General features: G+C 33.5%; 1 protein-coding gene across 2 annotated transcripts in view; it reads left to right on the forward strand.

Annotated features, from left to right (window-relative positions):
• Positions 1 to 22,286, forward strand: part of dennd1b (DENN domain containing 1B) — a 96,726-nt gene that overhangs the window by 47,565 nt on the left and 26,875 nt on the right. The window contains exons 8-14 of one of the 2 annotated variants that reach the window (XM_088927045.1): positions 989 to 1,048; positions 2,791 to 2,844; positions 2,978 to 3,088; positions 8,289 to 8,389; positions 12,006 to 12,051; positions 13,445 to 13,546; positions 21,616 to 21,741. In XM_088927045.1, the coding sequence (XP_088783171.1) occupies positions 989 to 1,048; positions 2,791 to 2,844; positions 2,978 to 3,088; positions 8,289 to 8,389; positions 12,006 to 12,051; positions 13,445 to 13,546; positions 21,616 to 21,741 (600 nt within the window). The remainder of the gene's footprint in view (positions 1 to 988; positions 1,049 to 2,790; positions 2,845 to 2,977; positions 3,089 to 8,288; positions 8,390 to 12,005; positions 12,052 to 13,444; positions 13,547 to 21,615; positions 21,742 to 22,286) is intronic. The other variant, XM_088927046.1, reaches the window with a different exon arrangement.

The raw sequence follows: 22,286 nt of genomic DNA on the forward strand, positions 1-22,286 counted from the left end.
TCAGCAATCTGAGAGTTCTTGTCTTTACTACATTTTCAAATAACTTATTTTCTCTAAAAATACTGTTTTATGCAGTATGATATGAACAGAGACTGGGTTGCTTTACACCTTGCTTTTTATGGTACTTCATGATACAGTACTTCACACATTTAATCCCAGGTTTTCTATTCCATTAAAAGTCTGTAGACAAACCACTGAAAATGAGTGGATCAATCATGTTTTAATCATTGAAGTTAACTTGCAATTCCATTTCTATAGTGTTAAATCCTTTTTATATAATAACATTATAAAATCTTTCAAACATCTACTGTCATATAAGAAATCTTTTTTAAAGTGGGATATACAATTAAGAAATTATCTAAATCTTTCTCAGTCTTTTCTGGTATTTGGAAAAAGAAGGATTGTATATAGAAAAATAATCACACTTGTTTTATTCACTAAATCATCAAGAGATTATTTTTAGAAAAACTTAAAACAAAGGGATCACCATGTCATGCAGGTGCAGACATACTTTGACTGCATTGTTTCTTGTGTGTTTTTACAAAAAAAATTATTAAATAACTAAAACTTTGGTGAGCATGTTTTCATGTGCGAATCACTTATTTTCCCAATTGGGAAACTGAAACATCAGTATCATTTTTTATTTTTTTTTTATCGTCAGTACATATATTTATTTTATGTTTGCATACATATATTTTAAATGAAATTCTAAATGTAAAGCTGAAGAATTATTAATGTACTGTCTGCGGTTTACATAATGGTTTGGGTTAAAATGTTTGTTCAAGGTTTTTTTTAACATTTATACTTCCATTTTTCAACCCGCCACAACTTAGGCACCTATAAACACTGCATGTTTTTAATTGTCTCCCATATTTCATGAAACTAAAATGTAGCCAAAGTTCATTTTATTTTGAAATTTGTGCTAGAAATTGGTCCTTTTTATTTCAAGTGTGAACTTTTTATTTTACTTTTTTCCTCAAATTGTAAGAATGAGCAGTTGCACATTGCCACTGGGCAAGTTGTGAAACAACAGCAAAGCCAGCAGCCGGTGAGTGTAAAGAGAAAGTCTGTAGCAAATCTAAATTCTTTAATCTAAGCAATAATCATGGGGCAGTTGAAGGTGTTAAATTTTTACTAAATGGTCTTTGGTCTTTTCTATCCTTAATATAACAAAATAAAAATCTCTGTTTGTTCTGGATGTTCGCTTTTTCCACTTTGGAAAGCAAACCTTGTAATTGATGATAATGTACTGCACTACTGTATTCTCTTTTTAAAACAGCACTACTAAATATTGCATTTTTCATACACCTGAAAACAACTGTAGCTTAAAGAAATCTCCTTTTTAATGTTCCCTCTAGCCCTCATTTTTGTATTTCCAAATATTTCTAAAACAAAATGAAAAATTGATTTCAAAATACACCATTTTCTTAAATACGTTTTCAAAAACTGCACAAGGATTTGACAGCTGTGGTGGATTTTAATGGTGAACAGACTTCAGGTTTCAGTGTTCTGAGAAATGATTTCTGTGTCTGTAGATGCATTTTAAGTATTTCTAAAGAAATGCAAAAATATTTAAGGAAAGTTCACTTTGTAAACTTTAGTGTTGACAGATATGATAGTGTTCTACTGTTAAATCTACCCTTCTTACCTCACAGAAATGCATAATACGACTGCATACTAGGCTATTAGGAAATGTAGGCTGTTCCGGTTAAAAAGAACTTTTATAAAATGCTTTATACACAATTCTTGAGTAAACCTTTTTTGTGAACTTAAGTACGTACAGTACAGTCTTTAATCTTGAATGCTATCATTTCATTCTTCCCTGCTCTTTTGAACCTTTTAATTGGTGGTTGGTTTACTTCCTGTACTGTTTTATGAGCTTATACTAACTGAGAGAAAATAACCCTGAATGTTTTCCAACGCAGTTTAGGGTTTATTACCCTACCAGGCATTTTTTGGCATCTGTCTGTGCAGAACTCAGGGCAATGCTCAAGAAAAAGTAAACTATTTTGTTGTGAAGCATGAAGATGATGAAGATGTGGACTTTGCGAAGATACAGATGATACTAGGAAGCTGTTCCATTTGCAAATATACCTACTGTTGTTTGCAGTGAACTACATATAAGACTTTGTAAGATTTATTTTATTTTTAATGTGAACAGTTTCTGTGGTACATGGCAATTCAAGTTTGGAAAAGTTAATAAATCATCTATATGAAGAAACTTTTCAGTTTAATCATTTCCAGAATACAGTTGCTAAAACACTGTCAGCTGTGTTGGAATCACTGTTTGTCTGGTGCAATGACAGCCTAGCTGAAAGAGAGAAAACATAAGAAAAACGTGAAAATCTAGCTACGTGTCTATCGTAAGCCTTTGCTTTACCTTGCTTCTACAGATGGGTATGATTGAAGCACAACAAAGTTAGGACTAGCCTCAGGAAAAACAGGGAGTTATTGGATAGGCTGGGAATCAAACCTTCATTCTCTTGGTTTCGAGTCCTTTGATCCAAACATTAGACCATGCTGCTTTAAAAGTGAGAATTTCTTCTGATCCTGTTGATGTAGTTCACTTTAATCCTTAATAAAAGCTGCAATTGATTCAACGCAGTGTTTTACTTTTTTTGTTGCGTAAAGAAAGCCAGTAGATGTGTTTGGTTTTAATATGAGATGTGGGCATTACCATATCTTTAATTTTGGAAAAAATCATATAAACATTAACTGAATCAAGTGTTGCACTTTTTCAACAACACAGAATGTATCTCTTTTCTAAGGGTTTGTTTTCCTGTTTTACAGCATTCATACTTCGTAGCTCCTGATATTAACGGACTTCCCACAATTCCTGAAAGTGTAAGTTGTTTTGTTTTCTAGAAAAAATAACAATACCTTTTAATATTCTCTCTACTTGTATATACACACACAGCTCTAAGAAGTTGTTTAATGGGTGAGGATCCAAATATTTTTATCATTTTTTTTATGACAGAGAAATATTACTGAATACTTTGTTGCTGTGGATGTTAACAACATGTTGCAACTCTATGCCAGTATGCTGCATGAACGGCGCATCATCATTACCTCAAGCAAGCTAAGCACTGTAAGTACCCTTGAAGCTTTCACATTTCAATTTTTTAGCCACTAGAAATGTTAAGATTTAACAGACTTGCACATGCGGTTCTTATCACACCCTAGAAAAAAAATATAAGCACTTGTGCACAAAAGGATTTTTCATAGAAAAAGCTAGTTTAATTACAATTTCAGGTCAGGTGAAATGTTGGCCTGTTAAGATTAGATTAAAGTTCTTTCAGTCTTCTTAGTTCATTTGAATGCCGTGTTGGCTCTGTGAAAGAACCCTTAAAGGCTATTACCGATTTTTTATTATTCTACAAAGCAATCTGAAAAAGTCAAGGTGGGATAGGACTAAAAAACAGCCCCCAGCTGATTATAGGTGGATTCATCTTTGTGACATAGCAGTAACAGGACAAGAATACCAAGTTAATGGTGATTTCTGTGAAAGGCTTCTGAAGATGTGATTTTCACACAGAATAAAAGAGGTGTTTCAAGTGGATAGTTGCATTTATAGCATTTTTAAGGTTTATATTAATGGATATTTTTCTGTTTTTAAGAGGGGTAAAATACAATAGTCAAGGTTTCTAAGCACTTTAATTTTAAAGATAATCAGCTTCCTAATCTTAAAGTAGCTTTCTGTCAATATAACATTTAAATGTACCATAGCTTTCTATACTGATTGTGTGCATTTATTTTTTTTTCTCTTTTGAAAAGTGACTGTTAAGAAGTCTGCATACACTGTAACACTACTTTCAGACAGGTAAAATCACTGCTAGTATAGTATTTTTCCACAAACCTGCTAAAATAAAGTATACGTAAATTGTCAGATGTCGAAAAAAGCATAGTTTAATTGCTTGTAACATCTGTCCTACTGGAATATACGGATCATTAAAATATTACATCCACATTTCTACAGGATAAAACAATCTGGACTAGTCTGTGCAGTGAAAACATGGCTAACATAACACTTAGGCAATAATATATCTGCTTCATATTATTTGCTAAAACATTTAGATTAACTAAATTAGTTATTTGCTAAAAGTTTTGAAAATGGAAGCCATGGGTATGAAAGATAGCCTAAAGAAAAGCTATTAAAGAAGACCTTGAAACAAATGGCAACATTGTATAGTACAAAAATAATTGTGTAATTTCATTTTCAGCCACTCTTAAATTATCACTTATATTACTTGCTTTCTACATACTTTCTGTCAAACAGCTCACACTTTAAAGGGAGTTGTCCCTTATCTCTGAGGTTGATTGCAGTCCAAATGTTTATGACAGTTCATGGAAAATGGGCTAGTGATGTCATCCCAGCTCTATCTTTGCTGTTCCAGTTCACTATCTAAGGGCAATGTGTGCAATAGGCAGGACAGGATTCAAGGACTCCCAAAAGACTTTCTTTGTAGGAGGTTACAAAATTACTCAATCTTGAAGAATTTTCCTCTTTCAAATCATCAGGCTCATGCCACTTATTCCATGACATATAGAGTATAAAACTATGAAATATTTGCCTCTTGGTTAAGGTTTTCACATTTAAGTGATTTGGTTTTTCCAGTGTGCAAAGACAAATCATTCCTAGTTTATTAAGCAGTAAGGATTGTATAATACAGTTTTTTTTGCTTCATTAAAAAGCATGAAATGTGCTTCTAACTTTCGAAAGCTCATCAAGCTCTGCAGTGGATAGAACTTCATGTGAGTTTTATATTATGCATACTTTTTAAATTTTCGCAAATGATTTGGGGAAAAATATGCATTTTTTTGCCAAGCCCCGTTTTCCCTTGAAAATAGACTGTATCTCAGGCTTTAGTCTCAGCTAAGGTTCTGTCCAGCTAGACCTGCTGCAGTTGTTCCAGTGAGCTGCTTGGGAAAAAAAAAAAGATGTGCATATATTATGCATGCTGCAGGCAGGCCCTCAATGTTTAGGCCCCCAGTGAACCTGCTGTGCCAGTCTACCAGAACATCACTCCATACTCGCATGTATTCAAAGCAAAGGAATAAATCATGATTTTACAACAATGCATCAGTTGACTTATTGCTGTTTTGTGACCAGAGGTAAGAAGTACCACTGTTTAAAGCCATGTCGTTGGCTCTCAAGTCAGCCAAGCATGCAGGCTTGTCATATGCTTGTATAATTGTACCACACCAGACTTTCTCTAACTAGTCAGCTGGGGCTGTACATTTCGTCTCTGAGACCCCGACTGGCCTGTGTCTGACAGGAGCCTTCTCATCATGCTGTCAGTGTTATGCTAACAAGAGCAGATCCTTCATGGCCTGCAGTGGTAGCCAGAGAGGTTGCTTTGGTTTAGACATTCCTTTTTGAAGTGCATTGTCTGCAGTGTCGTTTTTTTTTTCTCCCCCCAAATTCCACTATTGATTTATTAGATATTTTTAAAACCCTTACCACCTTGCTTGTTTTTTTTGCTTGTGCAGAACCAACTTTAAGTGGCTGTTTTGCAATCTTGTTGTTGTTTCTTGTCTTTCCCCCCCCAAAAAAAAATGCCACCTGCCTGTTACTGGATAACCTGTGCAGGTTTTAGCTTCACACTAAACAATTGTCGACAGAAACTGGAGGAACGGCAGTAATTGGAGTTTAAATAAAAGGCCTATAAGGAAGCTTCTTGCACTTCCCTGGGTTCAGATGACTATAGCATTGTCATGTGTGACAGAAGAAATTGCTTCTGTTCGCATTTGGCAGGAATCACTGCGCCTTTGTACCTTTGTTTTTAGAGAACAAATTTTCTGGTTCTCAGGAAATATTTACTCAATTTTGAACGTGTTTTTTTTACATAGATATATTAATAGTTTATTTTTCCATGCTTGGAAACAAAATGCGTTTGCTCTTTGCACATTATTTCTGGATTTGCATGGAATGCCAAAAGTAATACAAAAAATTCAAACAAAGTGGTGAACACATTATAGGCAGATTTGGCAAACAAAGGCAGATACGAAATATGTTTTACATTTCTTAAGATCGATTCATTTCTTTTTTGCTGTCTAAAGATGTAATTTTAGAAAAACATCAGATTAGGCATCCAATGAAGAATTTTTCTAATTTAGGATACATTCATTTAGAATTCTTTAAGGGCAATCAATGCAGTCTATGCATCTTTTGACATACTGATACTGAGTGACTTGATAAAATATTTGATTTGTCGTTAAACTTTTGAAGCTATGGTCTGTTTTGGCAAAGGTGGTATCAAGTACTAGAGAGCTACAAAGCTAATTAATAAGAAATAACTCTCAGTAGGGTAAAACTGGCACTAAAAAGGTATAATCTATCATTTGTTCTTGAAGAGTGTATATATAATTCTGCACTGAATTGAATATTAAGTAGAAATCTCTTTGTGGATTTCATAAGCCATTTGGCTTGAAGCATTAATTATTTATTAGTCTGGCAAATATTTTATTAGACTGCACTGGAGACTGAATTCATATGGAGCCCTAGAGAAGCAAATCAGATCTCCAAATTCACTCCTTTTTACTTTTGATTTAATCTTTCCTAACAGTGTGTGGAGCAGTGGTGAGGTTTATTTTGAAAATGTTTGACAGAAATTAATTGTGCTACTGCTTAGTTTTGCTACTATATGAGACCTTATCTCTGCACAGTAAAGGAGTGAAAAATCAAACATATAATTTGCTTCTCAATGTTTATCTATTCTCCTGCCCTTGTCCAACTTCTAAAATCCCCTTTAAACTTTTGTATAAATCAAGCCAATTGGGCTTGCCTTGAGGCCTTGTTGAAATAATTGGAGTTGGTTACCCAGGTTTTCTGAGCCATTACTTCATGGTACCAACTGATGAAAGGTTTTCTTCTCGGGGATGAGACAGCAGCTTGTTGGCACTATCAGAATAAAAGATTCTAAAACTGGATGGGTTGATGGGTTTTTTTGTATCCAAGATTCCCATTACCACCAGTCAAGAACCATGAAAAATTAAATTAGAATGGAAGCATTTGAAATTCACAAGGTGCCCAACTTGATTGTTGTTTTATGATTAAGGTGGCTTTTGTATTGTTAAATTTAGAAATTTAATGTAATTTGTTATACCTTCAATTGTTTGGAATTAAGAAATACAGATTGTTTTTGGGAGCTGTGAAATATATATATCTATACTCTAAAATTATCCACAATATTTATCTCAAAGCAATTGTTCAACACACCAGGAACATTTTTATATCAAGCAAGCCAATTAGTGCTAATTAATGTTTTACTATTGTGACGGCAGGGGTAATTGCATAGCATACAGTATTGTGTGCAACGCAGTGTAGGAAAAAAAGAATAGAAAAAGTGATAAGCCCTGCAGATGCACAAACTGGTGTTAAAGAAAGATTTATTTTGCTTGCTGTGGTGTAGCTGTTAAGCTTGGCCAGTTTGCTGGTCAATTGTGACATTCTGTGTGTCAGTGAGCAGGGTCTCCTGATAGTAGAAGCTGTAGTTCACACATTACTGAAGCTCCAACTGTCGAACATACTGGTCCCTTGGTATTATTTCAGCTTGCAGTCTCTCTTGGCTAGCTCATGTTTCATTCTTTGGCAATTTGCCCTAATGATATCCCCAAGGAGCCTTCAGACCTCTGTTCTTTTTCCATATTTAATCATGTTATTTTAATCTAGAGGATGAGCAAACTGCCGAGCAGGTCATTATAATCCATGGTAATGTTCACAAACACACTGAAATGGTTTATTTTCCGATGGACGCAGACAGCAATTGTCATACTGGTTTTGTTTTAATAAGGATTTTTTCATAAACTGGAATCCATTCATTCATTTTTGTCAATAATGTTCCTTTCTCTTTGTTTGGCTAGCCCTAGCATATTTTTTCTTTTTGTCAATCCTAAACCTTTTAATAAAAGATCTACTTTACTGCACCATCAATGCAAGTTGTGGAAACATAAATCCACATTCTAATAATAGTGTTTTTTAGATGAATTGAATCACTTGTTGTTCTGTGAACATGAGCACAAATAATCTGTTTTGCTGATTGCTACGCTGTATTACACATTAGGATTCTAAAGCAATTTTAAATCCTCCACATGTGTGTATGTTTTGGAAAATGGAAATAGAGCCTTTTAGTTTCTGCAAATACTTTAGAATGCAATAAAACATAAATGCATGATAGTTTCTCAAAATAGTAATTCTCCAATGTTCTTTTTCTGTCGTTTATAACAGTTCAAACCCATAAGCAAAATGTCTTTTTCTGTTTTTTGTATTCTTTGCTTTCAACCTTTAGTTAACTGCATGTGTTCATGGGTCTGCTGCCATGCTGTTTCCAATGTACTGGCAACACATTTACATCCCTGTGCTTCCTCCACATCTCTTGGACTACTGCTGGTAAGGTTACTAATGCCTTTTCAACCACCTTTGGATATGAAACCCTGTAATTTAAATGACACCTTATAAAACCTGTAATATCTACTCTTTAATGATTCATACAGCAATTATTTCACAATGTCCAAGACAGACTGTAGATTTTTCAAAGCTCTTTATCTAATGAAACAAAAGATTTGTGCTGTACATTGAAAAAAAAACGTGCTCTAAACTAGCCTGTTTTCTGAATTTAGAAGATTTGAGGTATCTCGAAATGGCTACTTTCAATATCACTGAGAAAATAATTTGTTTGGTCTCCGTTTTGTATTTCTTCATCATTTAAAAATTGGAATATTTAAGATTGGCACGGAACCCAAGAGATTTATTTGTATCATCGTATGCCAGTATTTGTTTTCATTGTGACATTTCTGTTTTGCACCGTTTTCTGGTTGCCTGCACATATTGTTAGTCAGTCAAGCAAGCATTTGTTGGTAAAGAGGATGTTCATGAATAAGGACAGTGCTCATTAATGTTGTATAAAAATTGAAGCCAAAGATCTGTAAAATCAGTCTGCATCGAAAAGTATAATAACTCAAAAATCTGAACAGTGGCAATAGTACACCTACTTGATATTATTGTAAAATTAATTGGGAAAGCTGCGACAAATAGTACTTTTACCAACTTGGGAAATCAGGCACATAATGTACATACTCAACCACCTGCTTAAATTTATCAACAAATATTGAGACGTTGTGCTGAATTGAGGTTGATTTAACTCTTTGTGTAATATCAGACTTACACACAAGAAAGAAATGCACACAAATTTGACCAATTTAAATCCACATGAGCAAAATAGGCAATATCTGTGACATTATAAGCACATGATTGCTACTTATAAGCACAGGTACATGCCAGAGGGAGTTTCAGTCTGTGCATTGTAAAAATTATAACCAGCAAGTTCAAAAGAACTGAAGCTTGAGGAAGGAAATGCACAGGTGGTTAAAAGAACTTTGGTAGAAGCCATCCAGAAGACTGAGGAAGTAGATATTCCATTCTTAACTGACTGGCTGTTCATGGGCATCCTGGATTGCCGAAACCCAAAAAAAAATGCCACCTTGAACTGTGAAGAACAGTTTGAGAGTTGAGTCTCAGTAATCAGCTGCTTATGGGGCCATGAGGGGGTCTATGACAACTACCAGACATTATATCCACAGCATGGTGAACAATGACAGGCCAACAATACACAAAGAGCTTCGCTCCCCACACAGTGCGAGTTGTACACTGCAGTAGATAGTGCTACTGTGCTCTTACGTCACGTTGAACGTTGTCAGTTTTTCCAGTGGGTCCAAGTTTTCACTTCCCAGACAGTGACCTTGTTTACATGTGGCATCAATAAGTGCAGGAATTTTCACTGAACCATGCGCAACCCACAAACAAAAATTTGGAACTTTGTAATGGAGCTTAAATCCAGACAATGAAAAATTAAGACTTTGCAAGCTGGACTTCTGCTTTCTCTGCAAATGACCATTTTACTAAAGAGGGTGGCATGTTTGTTGAAGATAGTGCCCTGTGCATAGTACCTACATAGGGTATTGATGGAAGGAGAGATAAACCATCACCTGCTACGTGACGTGTAGAAAATCACATTAAGGACTATTCTTATTTTAAAAAACCCAGTAATGCCTCATTCAGGGATTATACCTTCCGCGTTAGCTAAAATAGGTTCAGTGACAAGAGTAAGGTACCATACCTTCCTACTGGCATGAGATAAAGTAAAGGAATTATTTTAATTTTATGGCAGTGTTACCCATCATTTTAGAATAAACAGGTGTTTTAATACCCTCAAAATGTTTATTTACCTGTAATATGTCCAGGCTTGTTTTATTCAAAATAATCTATATATTAAGCACCTCTCTGCATTATTGTCTATTAATGAAAAAGTGAATCTGTTTGCTTACGTTTGGTCACATACTGTATACAATTTGTATCCACCTCTGATTTAGAGTTGGTCAAACCTTAAAGCAGTACAGTGGGTCATTATAAATTGCATCTGTTCATTATTGAAAATAAAGTAGGAGAAATAATGTGTCATAGTGTACTTAACATTTTACCCTTGGGAAAGTTTGACAAAAATATTAGCCTTTTGACTGTAAGTTACATGCTGTGGGTCCGTGTTCTCCAGTTAAAAATATGACATTGTTCTATATGCTAACTGAAAAGACAGACCATTATCTTGAAGAAGAAAACTGCCGTCATGCAGTAAAGTACACACTGCCTGGATTCGCTCCACAAGTGAGAAATCTATCGACTACTCATTGTGTGATAGTCAGTTTGTGGGGCTGACAGGCCAGTGCTGTACACAGAAGCATTTTATTATCAGGAATGGTTTTCAGCTTAATTCTGTCTTCCTCTCTTAAAATATTTCATTCATGTGCTGAAAGCTTGTTTTTTCCTAGAGTTGGAAAACATTAATTTTCCCAATTCTTTTTGAGGAATTTAGCAAATGGTTACAAAAGCTGCATAGCCAGATAATTTAAGTCATTATATTTGCGAGGTATTTTGGTTCTTTACTACTGTATATAGAGACATTTTTTCAGCTCAAAATTCATTTAATTTTATCAGGCTGCATTGCACATTTAGATAACCATTCTAAAACTGAGAATGTATCTTTGGTTAACTTTGACTATTGAATTTTCATCTTTCGGCTTTTGCTAAATAGCAAGATCAAATGGATGTTTATTGAATATTTTCACTAATTTTAATAATGCAGTATGAGGCATAATTTAGCCAAGCTAAGAAAAAGACCAGAGACTTAATCCAAGTGGGTGGTCTCCTTTTTAATGTTGGGGAAAAAAACAAGAAACCTTTCGTGAAATTAAATTTAGACTTTCATAAAGTAATTACTCTTGCAATCAACAATAATTATAGCACAGAGAAGGAGGAAATCCTGTAGCGTGCAAAATTTTGCTCGAAATGAAGAAGCTGAGTACAGTAATGTGATGTTACAGTCATATCTAGCAGATGTTACAGCTAGGGCATCTTGACTTATTAGCTACTGGATTGAAAAGGTCCAGCAGCAATCTCACAAAATATATAAGATTTAGCTAGTTAGTAAGAGCACAGAATCCTTTATACAAGAGTCAGATAAAAATTGCTTACCAATTAAACTAATTAAATAATACCTTAATATAAAGTAATGAAATACAATAATGATTTCAGGAAATAGTGTAGTACACTAATAAAGTTTTCTTTATAGGCATTTCCTTTTAATTAGTGTTCTAAAATTTCTACAACTTTCCTTATATGATTCAGACTAATATTTTATCCTTTGTCACGCTGTCCAATCATAATATTTGAATGACAGGCTATAACTGTCAACTGTGTGTAGCTTTATGTGAATTGTTTGTGGAAGTAGATTTGGAAGTGCTCCAGGTTATTTAATGGTTCAGTGGCGAAAAACGCAACAGTGAATGTACATATTGTACTTGAGAATAATAAGATATTATGGGAAATGTTAACCATCTAGGTTAGTGTTCGAATGCTGCAAATATAGCATTTTTGTACTACAGGATGTTTCCCCCTAATTTCAAACAGGTTTAGTACCAGTGGCTGAAGATGCATATTATTTTTTTTTCCACAGTGCCCCTATGCCATATGTGGTTGGAGTTCATCTCAGTTTGTTAGAGGTGAGTATTTCTTTTAAACTTTTAAAGGTTAAAAGTAAACGGTTTTGTTAAAAGTGGGCCAAGTTTATTTTATCATATACTGTGTATAGCAATCATTGTAAATATATAATAATTGATAAACGTGCTTTGGTGAATTGAATTTTCTACTTGCAAGTTTAGGAGTCTGTCATTTCTGCAATTTAGAGGGTATAGCTTCTCAAGTAACTTGCATATGTACTGAACTCAACATGCTTTTGCTACCAGTTTATAGAATTAAAATATTAAGTCTTTTGAAATGATAATGAAGTAATATTTAATTGGACAAGCTAGCATGGAACAGGGAATAAATTGAAGTGACATACGTTTTCATCAGCCTGCCTGCTTACTACAAGTAAAAGAGAAAGCGTTTGCGCTTCATTATTGAAGATGCTGCGTTGGTTGGGAGTAGACCTATAGCAGAATGTCTAAATTTGATATGCCTGACAATTGTGGAACTCCCGGTATTTATCACAAATCGCATTAGTGACAGTACCATATCTGGGCATACATAATGAGATAAAATCAGCATGCGTCTCCATAGCAGGAACTGTCACAGAATGACAAACTAAAATTTTACATACCTCTGCTTTTTTCCACATGCAGTCTGAAAATAATTGTTGAATTTGTAGGTATCAGAATAAATGCATAACATTTTGTTGATTTATGATGTTGCACACTAAACAAGATTTTTTGGTTTAAATGTTTGTATGCTTTGTATTTCACAGAAAACCATAATCTCCTTTACTTAATCCTGTATTAGAAAAGCAGTTAATAGATATTTAGCCTTTTTCTATACCTGATCATTATTGTCTATTAATTTATCTGTATTTACTGAACTGTGATTTGTTATTTTGCCTTTGATCCAGTATTTATTAAGACAATTATAACATATAAACCCTTAGTTTAGAATGTTGTCATCTTCAGTTTTTAAATGGATTACATGACAACAAGGTTTCACTACCATGTATCTGTAATAATATGTATTGCATTTAGTTCAGTTATAAAATGTCTTCTTTAGGTGGTCACTCTGAAAGTTAAATGTTTAAAAAAATGTACTAAACATTTCTTCATGAGAGCATAGTGCTGTAAATGTATATATATCAATTTGTTTTTAGTCTATTATCCTGATTTACAATATTAAAAGAATTCTCAATGGTTTGGCCCAGAGTCTAGGCTCTGCAAGCTGTTTGTAATTGCTCTGAAGGTGGTTGTTACTGGAACTACTGAGGCAACTTAATGGGAGTTACCAATACTTTTGCATGCTTCTGTTTTTATTATATTCTGACACCTTGTTTCAAACCATATATCCTTTTCATTACCTTGTGTTCATTTATATAATCTTTCCATTCTTGTATTCTTTTACTCTACATAACAGAAAGTCAAAAGTAGATCGCTGGAAGATGTAGTTATCCTAAACGTTGATACAAACACTCTGGAAACGCCATTTGATGACCTGCAAAGCCTGCCTAGTGACGTGGTAAGTCCACTCAGATGTCTTGGCCTCCTGCTTCTGTCCCTTTGCTCCGTGCTAGCAAGATCATGCAGAAACAAGCTGATGCTTTTGCCGAGGTTTTCAGGGACATAACCAGCAATTATAACTGTACATTTCTGAAGAATATCAAATACGGCACGAATTTCTTTATTATTTCAAAAGTGCTTAACAACATCAGTTGGACATCGTAATCACTGTTTAGCAATTGCACAACTTGTAATTAAAAAAGCCAGTGGTGTTCATTAGCCATTTGAGCTACTAGAACAGAGGAGTCTCTTCATCTTATTTTAATCATTATATTATAAAGTAGGCATTTCTGTCTGCCTAGTGGCATGTCTTGCTGAAGAAAAGACCTTGATTTCTGAAGGCAGGAAGAAGAAGGGGGCCAATTATCAGTTCTTGCTTCTCTGCCACCTGCCAGTGCTTTCCCCTTTAATTAATGATCTGATGACACTGGTCAGTATAATGGGAAATGGTCGTACAGTTGGGGTCAGAAATATCTGTCTTTCATCCTTCTTTCAAAATTCAGTAGTTTATTTGTTTTGGGGGGATGTTTTCAATTACAATTTAATCCATTGTACCCCGCTGGGATATGGGGGCTTGAGCGAAAAACCCCACTGTTTGCCGATCCTGTTTGCCTAGCAAAATGTCTGCTTACTCAGGATTCTGTTTGTAAATTAAATTGCAAACTGAGTTTGTCATAAAAGGGAGTTAGGTCTTTTGAAAATGACAGGGGAAGATTCTTTTGTTTACATAGTTTGATAAATTAAGTGGCAGCTCTTTCTTGGCTTTGATCTTGCAATGCTATTTTTCACTGACTAATAATAGAACGCATTCTGTATTTCATGTTAAATTACCCAACCTAATACGTAAATGTCAAATAATGTATTTATTGCAGCAACATTTTTTTATTAGCTCACCATTGGGGATATCAAATGGAAATGCAGAACAAAATGTTCTTTCTCTACCTGGTTAACTAATTAAAGGAAACTTATTTTTGTTTACTTGCAAAACACTTGCTGAATATGGGAGATGCATTCCATTTTTCTGTGAGGACATTTTTAATTGAAAAATGTTTATAACACAAAACGAAGCCCTTAATGTTTAGAAGATTCAGGGAACCAGTGGAAGATAGGAGATAGATCGAGTAATTTACAGTTTATGTTTGAATATGAAAAACAAATGACACTGTGAGTTCATTTATTCTAAAATGTCTTTAGAAAATCTTATGTAATTCAGAAGCTATTGAAAAAAGATTTAGAAATGTCAGTATTAATTAGAAAAATACTTTGAATTTACATTTTGTTCTATGTAGCCAACATCCTGAAAAAGATGCATTCATACATACAATACATGGTTATTTCCAGCTCAACAATTAATCTTTTGATTTCCAAGACTAATGTAAATTGAGCTAAAGGCAAAATTCTTAGAGCTTCAGATGCCAAGCTCAGAATGATATGTATTCTAAGGCAGAAAATATAATATTTTTTGCAGCTATTAAAAAAAAATGGACCTAAACCAAAACTGCTAATGTTTTCAGACAAAGAACGTGCACCCATACTAATTTAAGGCAAACCATTGGAGATATGTGTAATTATATGTAAGAAGGCTTTGGTTCCATGTGGACCTTATTATTATGATAGTTTGACCACTGGCCCTACTTTGGAAAGGGTTAGAGGTCACAGTTGTCCTGAATTACTTGCCCTTTTTACATTCAAGACCTTATGCTGTGTTCTGTGTTGTCCTCAGCCTAATAGCCATTTCTCCAAAATTCACACTTAATATTTTTGATTTATTGACTATTAGAAATGCTACCATGCCAGTAGCAGTTCCGTTCTGAAATTTTTTAAAGATTTACAAATAGGAAGAATAATTGGTATAAGCTTTAAAAGGATGTGGCAATTTTGCGATAATAATTTTGGAAACGTCCCTTATTGAAACCATAAGATGTGTTTGTTTGCTATTGATTGCATTTTTGTCAGAAACTGGCATCACCGTGCTTTCCAGTAATGTCTTTATATGGCAGCACAGGTAATTAACTTAAATAAATCATTTGATGGCATTGAAAGAAACAGACAAACATATTTAAATGATTAACAGTATTACATAGTAGAAAAAGCCTGGTCTTTGAATAATGATAAAGATAAAATTAAGTACCTAAGAGGGAAGAGGGTACCCAAAAAGTTTGTGTAACAGAAAGTTATGGTTCAGTCTTAAATGTTTTTTCCTTAATAATATATGAAAGAAAAATTGTAGACTACATAATAAAGAAATATAAATCTGAGCTTTAAGAAAAAACAAAAAAGAGGAGCTGAATAAAAAAATAACATTTTAAATTTTAATTTCAATTTTAAAATGTTTGGGCATTCTTTTCAAGGCTCTAACTGAAATATTGAAATATGGAGTTAAAATTATTTTCATAAATCATATTAAAATTGAGTTACATATGGCCAGGATTGTTGTTATAATTTCTAATTGTTTACAGTTGTTTTATGTTCTAAATCCATCATCCATTTTCTATCCACTTTGTCCAATACAGGGTTTCAGGGGAGCTGGAGCCTATATATTCTAAAAAATGTTAGGATTTATGCTTTGCAGCATTTTCTTCTGTTTATGACTTCTCTATAATTTAAACTTCCAAGTTCCATTTCTTCCTGTTTATTATTGTGTTTGTAATAGAATTGACAACCTGGCATTAATATGTTTAAAGAATTGTGAAGATGAAGCAAATTCTTATTTTGGCATATTAGAAACAATAGTATTTTCCTTGGAATTGATAGATGTCTTATGTGGTTACCAAACTGCAATGACCTTGATGTTTCTGAAATAAACAGAAATGTTTTTTAAATATATCATGCACTCATTCTGCTCTTATTTAAACATTTTATTCGTAAAATGGTTTAACATTGGTCATTTCTAAAATGTAAAAATAAAAATGACTGTCATCAAATTTCTAAAATTTCTATCTATACTAAAGATATAAAGTAGGCCAAGGTGGAGTTAAAGCTTAGTATGTACTGTCCTTAAGGGAGAAAAATGTAGTGATTTAATTAAATAAGTTTAAAATTCTGGACAGTTTTGCTTTATTATGCTTTTAATATTAGTGGTTGCCATATGGTTTAAATGAAATGATTAAAGTTTTGGTTTAAAGATTTTTTTAGATAACTGCAATGACGCCTGCACAAGATTGATAGTGTTAGCTAACTAATTTATTTCATATAGACCATCATCTGCCAAAATTATTATGAGATCTCCATTCATCACATGACAACATGCCTACAGTTACTTTTCAATTCTTTGGGTATGGGTGGTAGTTATATAGTGCATGTGGCTGCAAAAGTTATTAGCATTGCTCACTATACAGTATAAAAGTAATGAAACACATGTATTAAACCAGTATCAAACAAACAAATAAGATGTTCACATTCATTTATCCTTGACTGTTCCTTATTCTAAATTTTATATAGTATTTTGAATAAATGTATTTTATTGAAAATATGTTTGAAGGTAGTTTTTACTTTTTTGAATTTTTGTAGGGAATATTTACCTATTGGAAACACAGAAAACTCAGAAGCAGACCGTATAATTTCTTGAAAGAAACTTTAACAGTTTGTACTTTTTTGATAAATCTAATGACTCACCATTCTGAATCTTAGCTCTTTCAGGATTATTATTCAGGATTTTCATATAAAAATCGTATTTATTAAAGAGTGGAGTTTAGCTTATGGTGTACTTTACTTTTCTTTGTGTCATTTTTTAACAAAGGAATAGGGTTTAAAATGGTTTTCTTATACTAAGAAATTAATTTTTTAAGAGTTTTGTTTAGAACGTAAAATTAGCTTCTAAACAAATTGTTATTGAAAACCACTAAATAAAAATATCAAGTGTTATCAAGTGTTTTTGTTCAACAGATTGGTGTGAACATATTATGTAATACAATTCTTGTGTGTTACAGGAGACTTACACGTATGCATATTGTATGTTAGAGGTAAAAAACTGTGACCATGAAGACCGTGAATTTGGAAAATTTAGAATTTTGAAATTTGGAAAATATTAAAACATCTTTACTCTTAAAGTAACTCCCATTTGTTTAATTATTTGTAGATCAGGACGCAGAAGTGTGATTACCTTAATTACATCAAGCTGTTTTTGAACAATATTTTTCCTTGAATTAAACATTGTTTATCTGTATTGTTTATATGTTCTGCATTTATATTTTTCTATATTAGAGAAAGAATGAAGTAGAATCAACACAATAACCAAAGTACTGTCATTCTTAATTAAAATATTTTATTTTAGAGAGATTTAATTTTATAGTTGTACAATATAAATAGTAAATGAAATCGCAGATGTTGCATTAAATACTATTAAAAAATTGTCGTCTTGCAAAAACAAATACTACGAATAATTTTTTAAGGGGGTCTTGTTAAAATGCAGTTGTACTCTGCCTTTCTTTATATATATAGATGTTCAATTTATTAGTTTTTTTTTTTACAAAAGATTGCATTATTTGCAGTCTACTGTAGACAGCTTATTCTCAATTTTGAAGACTATCAACTCCTGAAACCGATAACTTTGCAGTTTGGCATGATGTAACTTGCATAATTCTAAGTGGCTCAGTATCTGTATGACTGTCTTTCCCTGTCTGTATATACTGTATATCATATCCAGCATGTAGGTTCTGCTTCAGAAAGCAGCCCAGCACATGTGAATAGGAAGGCCCAGGAGGATATCCTATTAGTTCCAGCTTTCTCCACAGCTCCTATTGCCAGCTCCCCAGTACAGCAAATAAAAACACACAAGTACCTCCTTTACTTAGTTTCCTGCACTTGACTTTGTTACAGTGTACGCCCAGAGGAATAAAGTTATAAAGTATCACCATATTAAATAAAATGCTGTTTTTTTATTTTTGGAGACTGAATATCTGCACACTACTATCTCTACTTGTTGAATTCACTCTAGTTTTCTTTAAGTTGAAAAATTTGTGAAAGCAATATTTACCAATAACAGTTATGTCATATTACTTTACTAGGAACATAAAGTGGGAACTGTCAAATACATTTCTGAAGAAGACGTGAAAGTTGAGCTAAACTGAAAAAGCAGATGGTGTTTTTTTCCCCAACTAACTACAAGAAATTGGTCATAGGATGGCACAGTCAGTTAATTGAGTTACAACTTTTCCTTGTTCTCAGTTTTACATTCACATCCATGTAGTTTACACTTGTATCCTTTGGTTGCACTCCTAAGACATTCACTGGGGGCTTTGAGGATTTTCAACACATGAATTAGGTCATAGTTGTCTCTGATCAAGGCTAAAACAGCTCAATAACCAGTCTCAATTTTTTAATCATTGGCTTTAGGGATTATCTACTAAAGAATCATATTAAAAATTTTGTTGTTTTATTTTTCTCTATTCTCTGACGAAGGCAGTTTTTATGTAGGCTTAATAATACTGTAAACCAAACCTGTGTGCAGCTATTAACCACACAAAAAGTGAAATTTTGAATGCTTCTAAGTCTTGTGCATGAATAAGATTGTATACATGTATATGTGCACTTCAGAATACAGTACTGTACATCAAAAGAATACTGAAGGTTTTTAAGCAAACTTTTTCCCTTTGTAGTTCTTTAATTGTCTCCCAATGGTCTCCTTTCCACAGAATCTAAAAAAGAAATTCCAAGAAACATATCTTGATAAGATGTAAGTGTCATAGTTTTTGGAGTAGTGTCTTAGCAGTATTATACCATTTCTAAATGCCAAGTATATTGATAGAAGGAGTTTAAATTTCATAGTGTACTGTACACAGAATTCCAATCATATTTGTAAAAAAAATAGAATCTTCTTCATTTGTGATATTCCAGCATAAATACAAAATGTTAACACGTAATTGATATGCATCTTAAGTAAATCCACAAAGCCTTTCGTAGTAGGATTTTCTAGTGTATTTTTTTGTGCATAGGTTGAAGTTTTGTAAAACTAGATGTGGGAAAACTAACCTGGATTGAATTTTATGTGGTTTGATGTCAGACGTTTGTGTGTTTAGTCCAATTGTAGTTACAATGCTGTTTTCAGACCTTGTAAATGGATTGTCATGCTGTGTAATTATGTAGCTGTTTTCTTAAAAAAAGAAGAAATCTAATATAAAAGCACATTTAAGATTTAAAAGTTCTAGAATGAGTTAAGGAATATTCTATACTGTATTCACCATACAGTAGATCCGTCGTGTATTATCCTTATAAAAAAACAGCAATGCACCTGTTAATTATCATCTCCAGCTGGTAAGTTTAATGGAGATCTGTTTTCTGTGTAACCTTTGACCCACACACTTTACATTACGCACTTCAAGCCTTGTGCTGGAGTTAATGGAACAGACTTTAATGAGCCACAGTGTATGCCCTCTGTGGGCTAAACGAATTGGACTCCAGACTTTTATCTAGAGCTATCTTCCCTTGATGTAAATTGAAAAGATCACAGCTCTGAGGAAAAGACCTATACTGGAAAGGCCTTTCTGCATAGATTATAAATATCATAACTCAATGATTTTTCTACAATACTATAGTTATAATTGGACCCAATGGGGGTCTCTCTCTTTGATCAGATCATAGCTACTGTGACTTTACACTAAAAAATGTCACTGCCAAATAGGTTTATCACCTGTAGAGCTAAGCTTCTCTGTGATGCTTCGTTCAGTTCTCGTTAGCATTATTAGAAATATAATAGTTAATTAGTTTGACAGTTCAATTTCCATTATTGCATACAAGACGAGTTGTATGTGCCACCATCAAAATAGATGTATTAATCTAAATTTGTCTGTAATACAATTGGCAGTGATTATTAAAAAGTGCAATTTAGAAGTTTATCCTATAAAAAATATAAAAACAATATATGCTAATGATTTTAACAGTAAAAACAATTAATAGTTAAAGGAGCTTATCATTAATTTGTTTTTCAGGAAAGGTACTGTAGAATGTAATACATCTAGAATATCTGTTTTTATACTTTGGTGTTTGCTCAAAAATGAATACTTGAATTGTATGAATTAGTAATTATTTTGCATAAACTTAAATCAGTCTGATCTAATGTAGATGTGTTCCATGTGTTATTTTAACATTGCTTGATTTTTATGCTTTCAAGAAATTAGTGAACAGCATAGAAAACAAATGGCTGCATTTAATAGACTTTACTTTCTGTGAGGCTGTCTAGCATAGATACAGTAGGTTCCCTGCATCAGTTCACTGCTACTCCATATTTTGATTGTTTATTGTGCCATACATAACATGGTTCATATTAATAATGACATCACATTTATATTTAAATAGCGAAAACAAAACAATGGTAATTCATCAGGCTGAATTATATCACTTGATTTTAAAATGTCAGTGTTTGTTGTTTGTTGCACCATGTATATGTTATATATATAGCTTGGTACTATAAACATATTCACTGTAGATTTTCAGAAGAAGCACTGAACTGACTACAGAGTCTTTGACCTATTAAATTTCACAGGTAATTAATTTTTTAGGCTTAGTTGATTTTTATTTTTAATTATTTTAGGAACATTACGCAAGAAAACATTAGTGGCTTGTTTTTTTTTTTCTTGAAAATGCAAAGTGCCTGATGCTACTCCTGTGATGAATACTAGAAAAAGGTGATAAGGAGGACTTGAGAGTCTCTTAAGAAACGGGTCCCTCATGGATCTACAGGGTACATCTTTTATCAACCCACAGCAAGTTGGCACATGCTCTGCTCCTGCAGCAAACCTGTCGAAAAATGGCCAACAAATCAGAGAGAAAATAATTAAAGCTTATTTATGTCAAGAGGCCTTGAGAGAGTGCACAAAGCACTCTGCATTAGCGCTTCACATTCACCCCCCTGCCTTCTTCTCAATTAACAGACCAGCAGGTGCTCTCCACAGCACAACAGATAAGCTATCAGGAAGAAGGGAGGCTTTTTTGGCTGACCTGCAAATGTGACGGTTCACACCCCGATCGAGTTTGTGTCTCTCTCTACCAATTTCAGAGGTGTTAATTTAACTTTTCCTCTCGGTCACGCAGGTCTCCTCACTCAAAAGTAAGTTGAAGAAGCAGTCCACAGCAACAGGCAGCGGAGTTGCCAGGGCCTTCCTGAGGACTCAGGCCGCGCTGTTTGGATCCTACAGAGATGCCTTGAGATACAAACCTGTAAGATTTTATTTAGCAGCCACTTCGGCTGAAAAAAAAAAATAAAATTCCAAGTTAATTAATGGATTACAGCAATTGCGGTGTGCAGACACAGGTGTAAATGTTTTAGTGGTGAAATACCCACTGGGCAGAATGGAGATTCACACATGCTCTGCAGAGAGAAAATTGCACTTCTTTGTAATGTCCCATTAACAGTGATTTAATATTTTTAGTAACGTTTCTGGTAGGATTAGTATTAATAGTATTATTACCTTTTTATTAGCAACATATAAAGTGAAACGGACAAATTTATATTTTTTACAAATGCACCACTTTATTCATCCGTTGAATAATCATTTTTTGAGTACAGCCATCAATGATAACCTCTCTGCTAATGAGCTGATTTGATTTCTTGTGCAGCAATCGCTGCCTGAGACAAACCATTATTAAGTCGAAATGAACTCAATGCGCATTGTGTCTTCAAAACAGAATGTTGGAAAGCCAGTGAATAATGGACAGTTAATCCGAAAATGGGTAAAACTACTAGTGAACTCAGGTGATCCAAA

Source organism: Atractosteus spatula, chromosome 11, assembly GCF_055471065.1.
Source record: "Atractosteus spatula isolate fAtrSpa1 chromosome 11, fAtrSpa1.hap1, whole genome shotgun sequence".
NCBI classification, from domain to species: Eukaryota; Metazoa; Chordata; class Actinopteri; order Semionotiformes; family Lepisosteidae; genus Atractosteus; species Atractosteus spatula.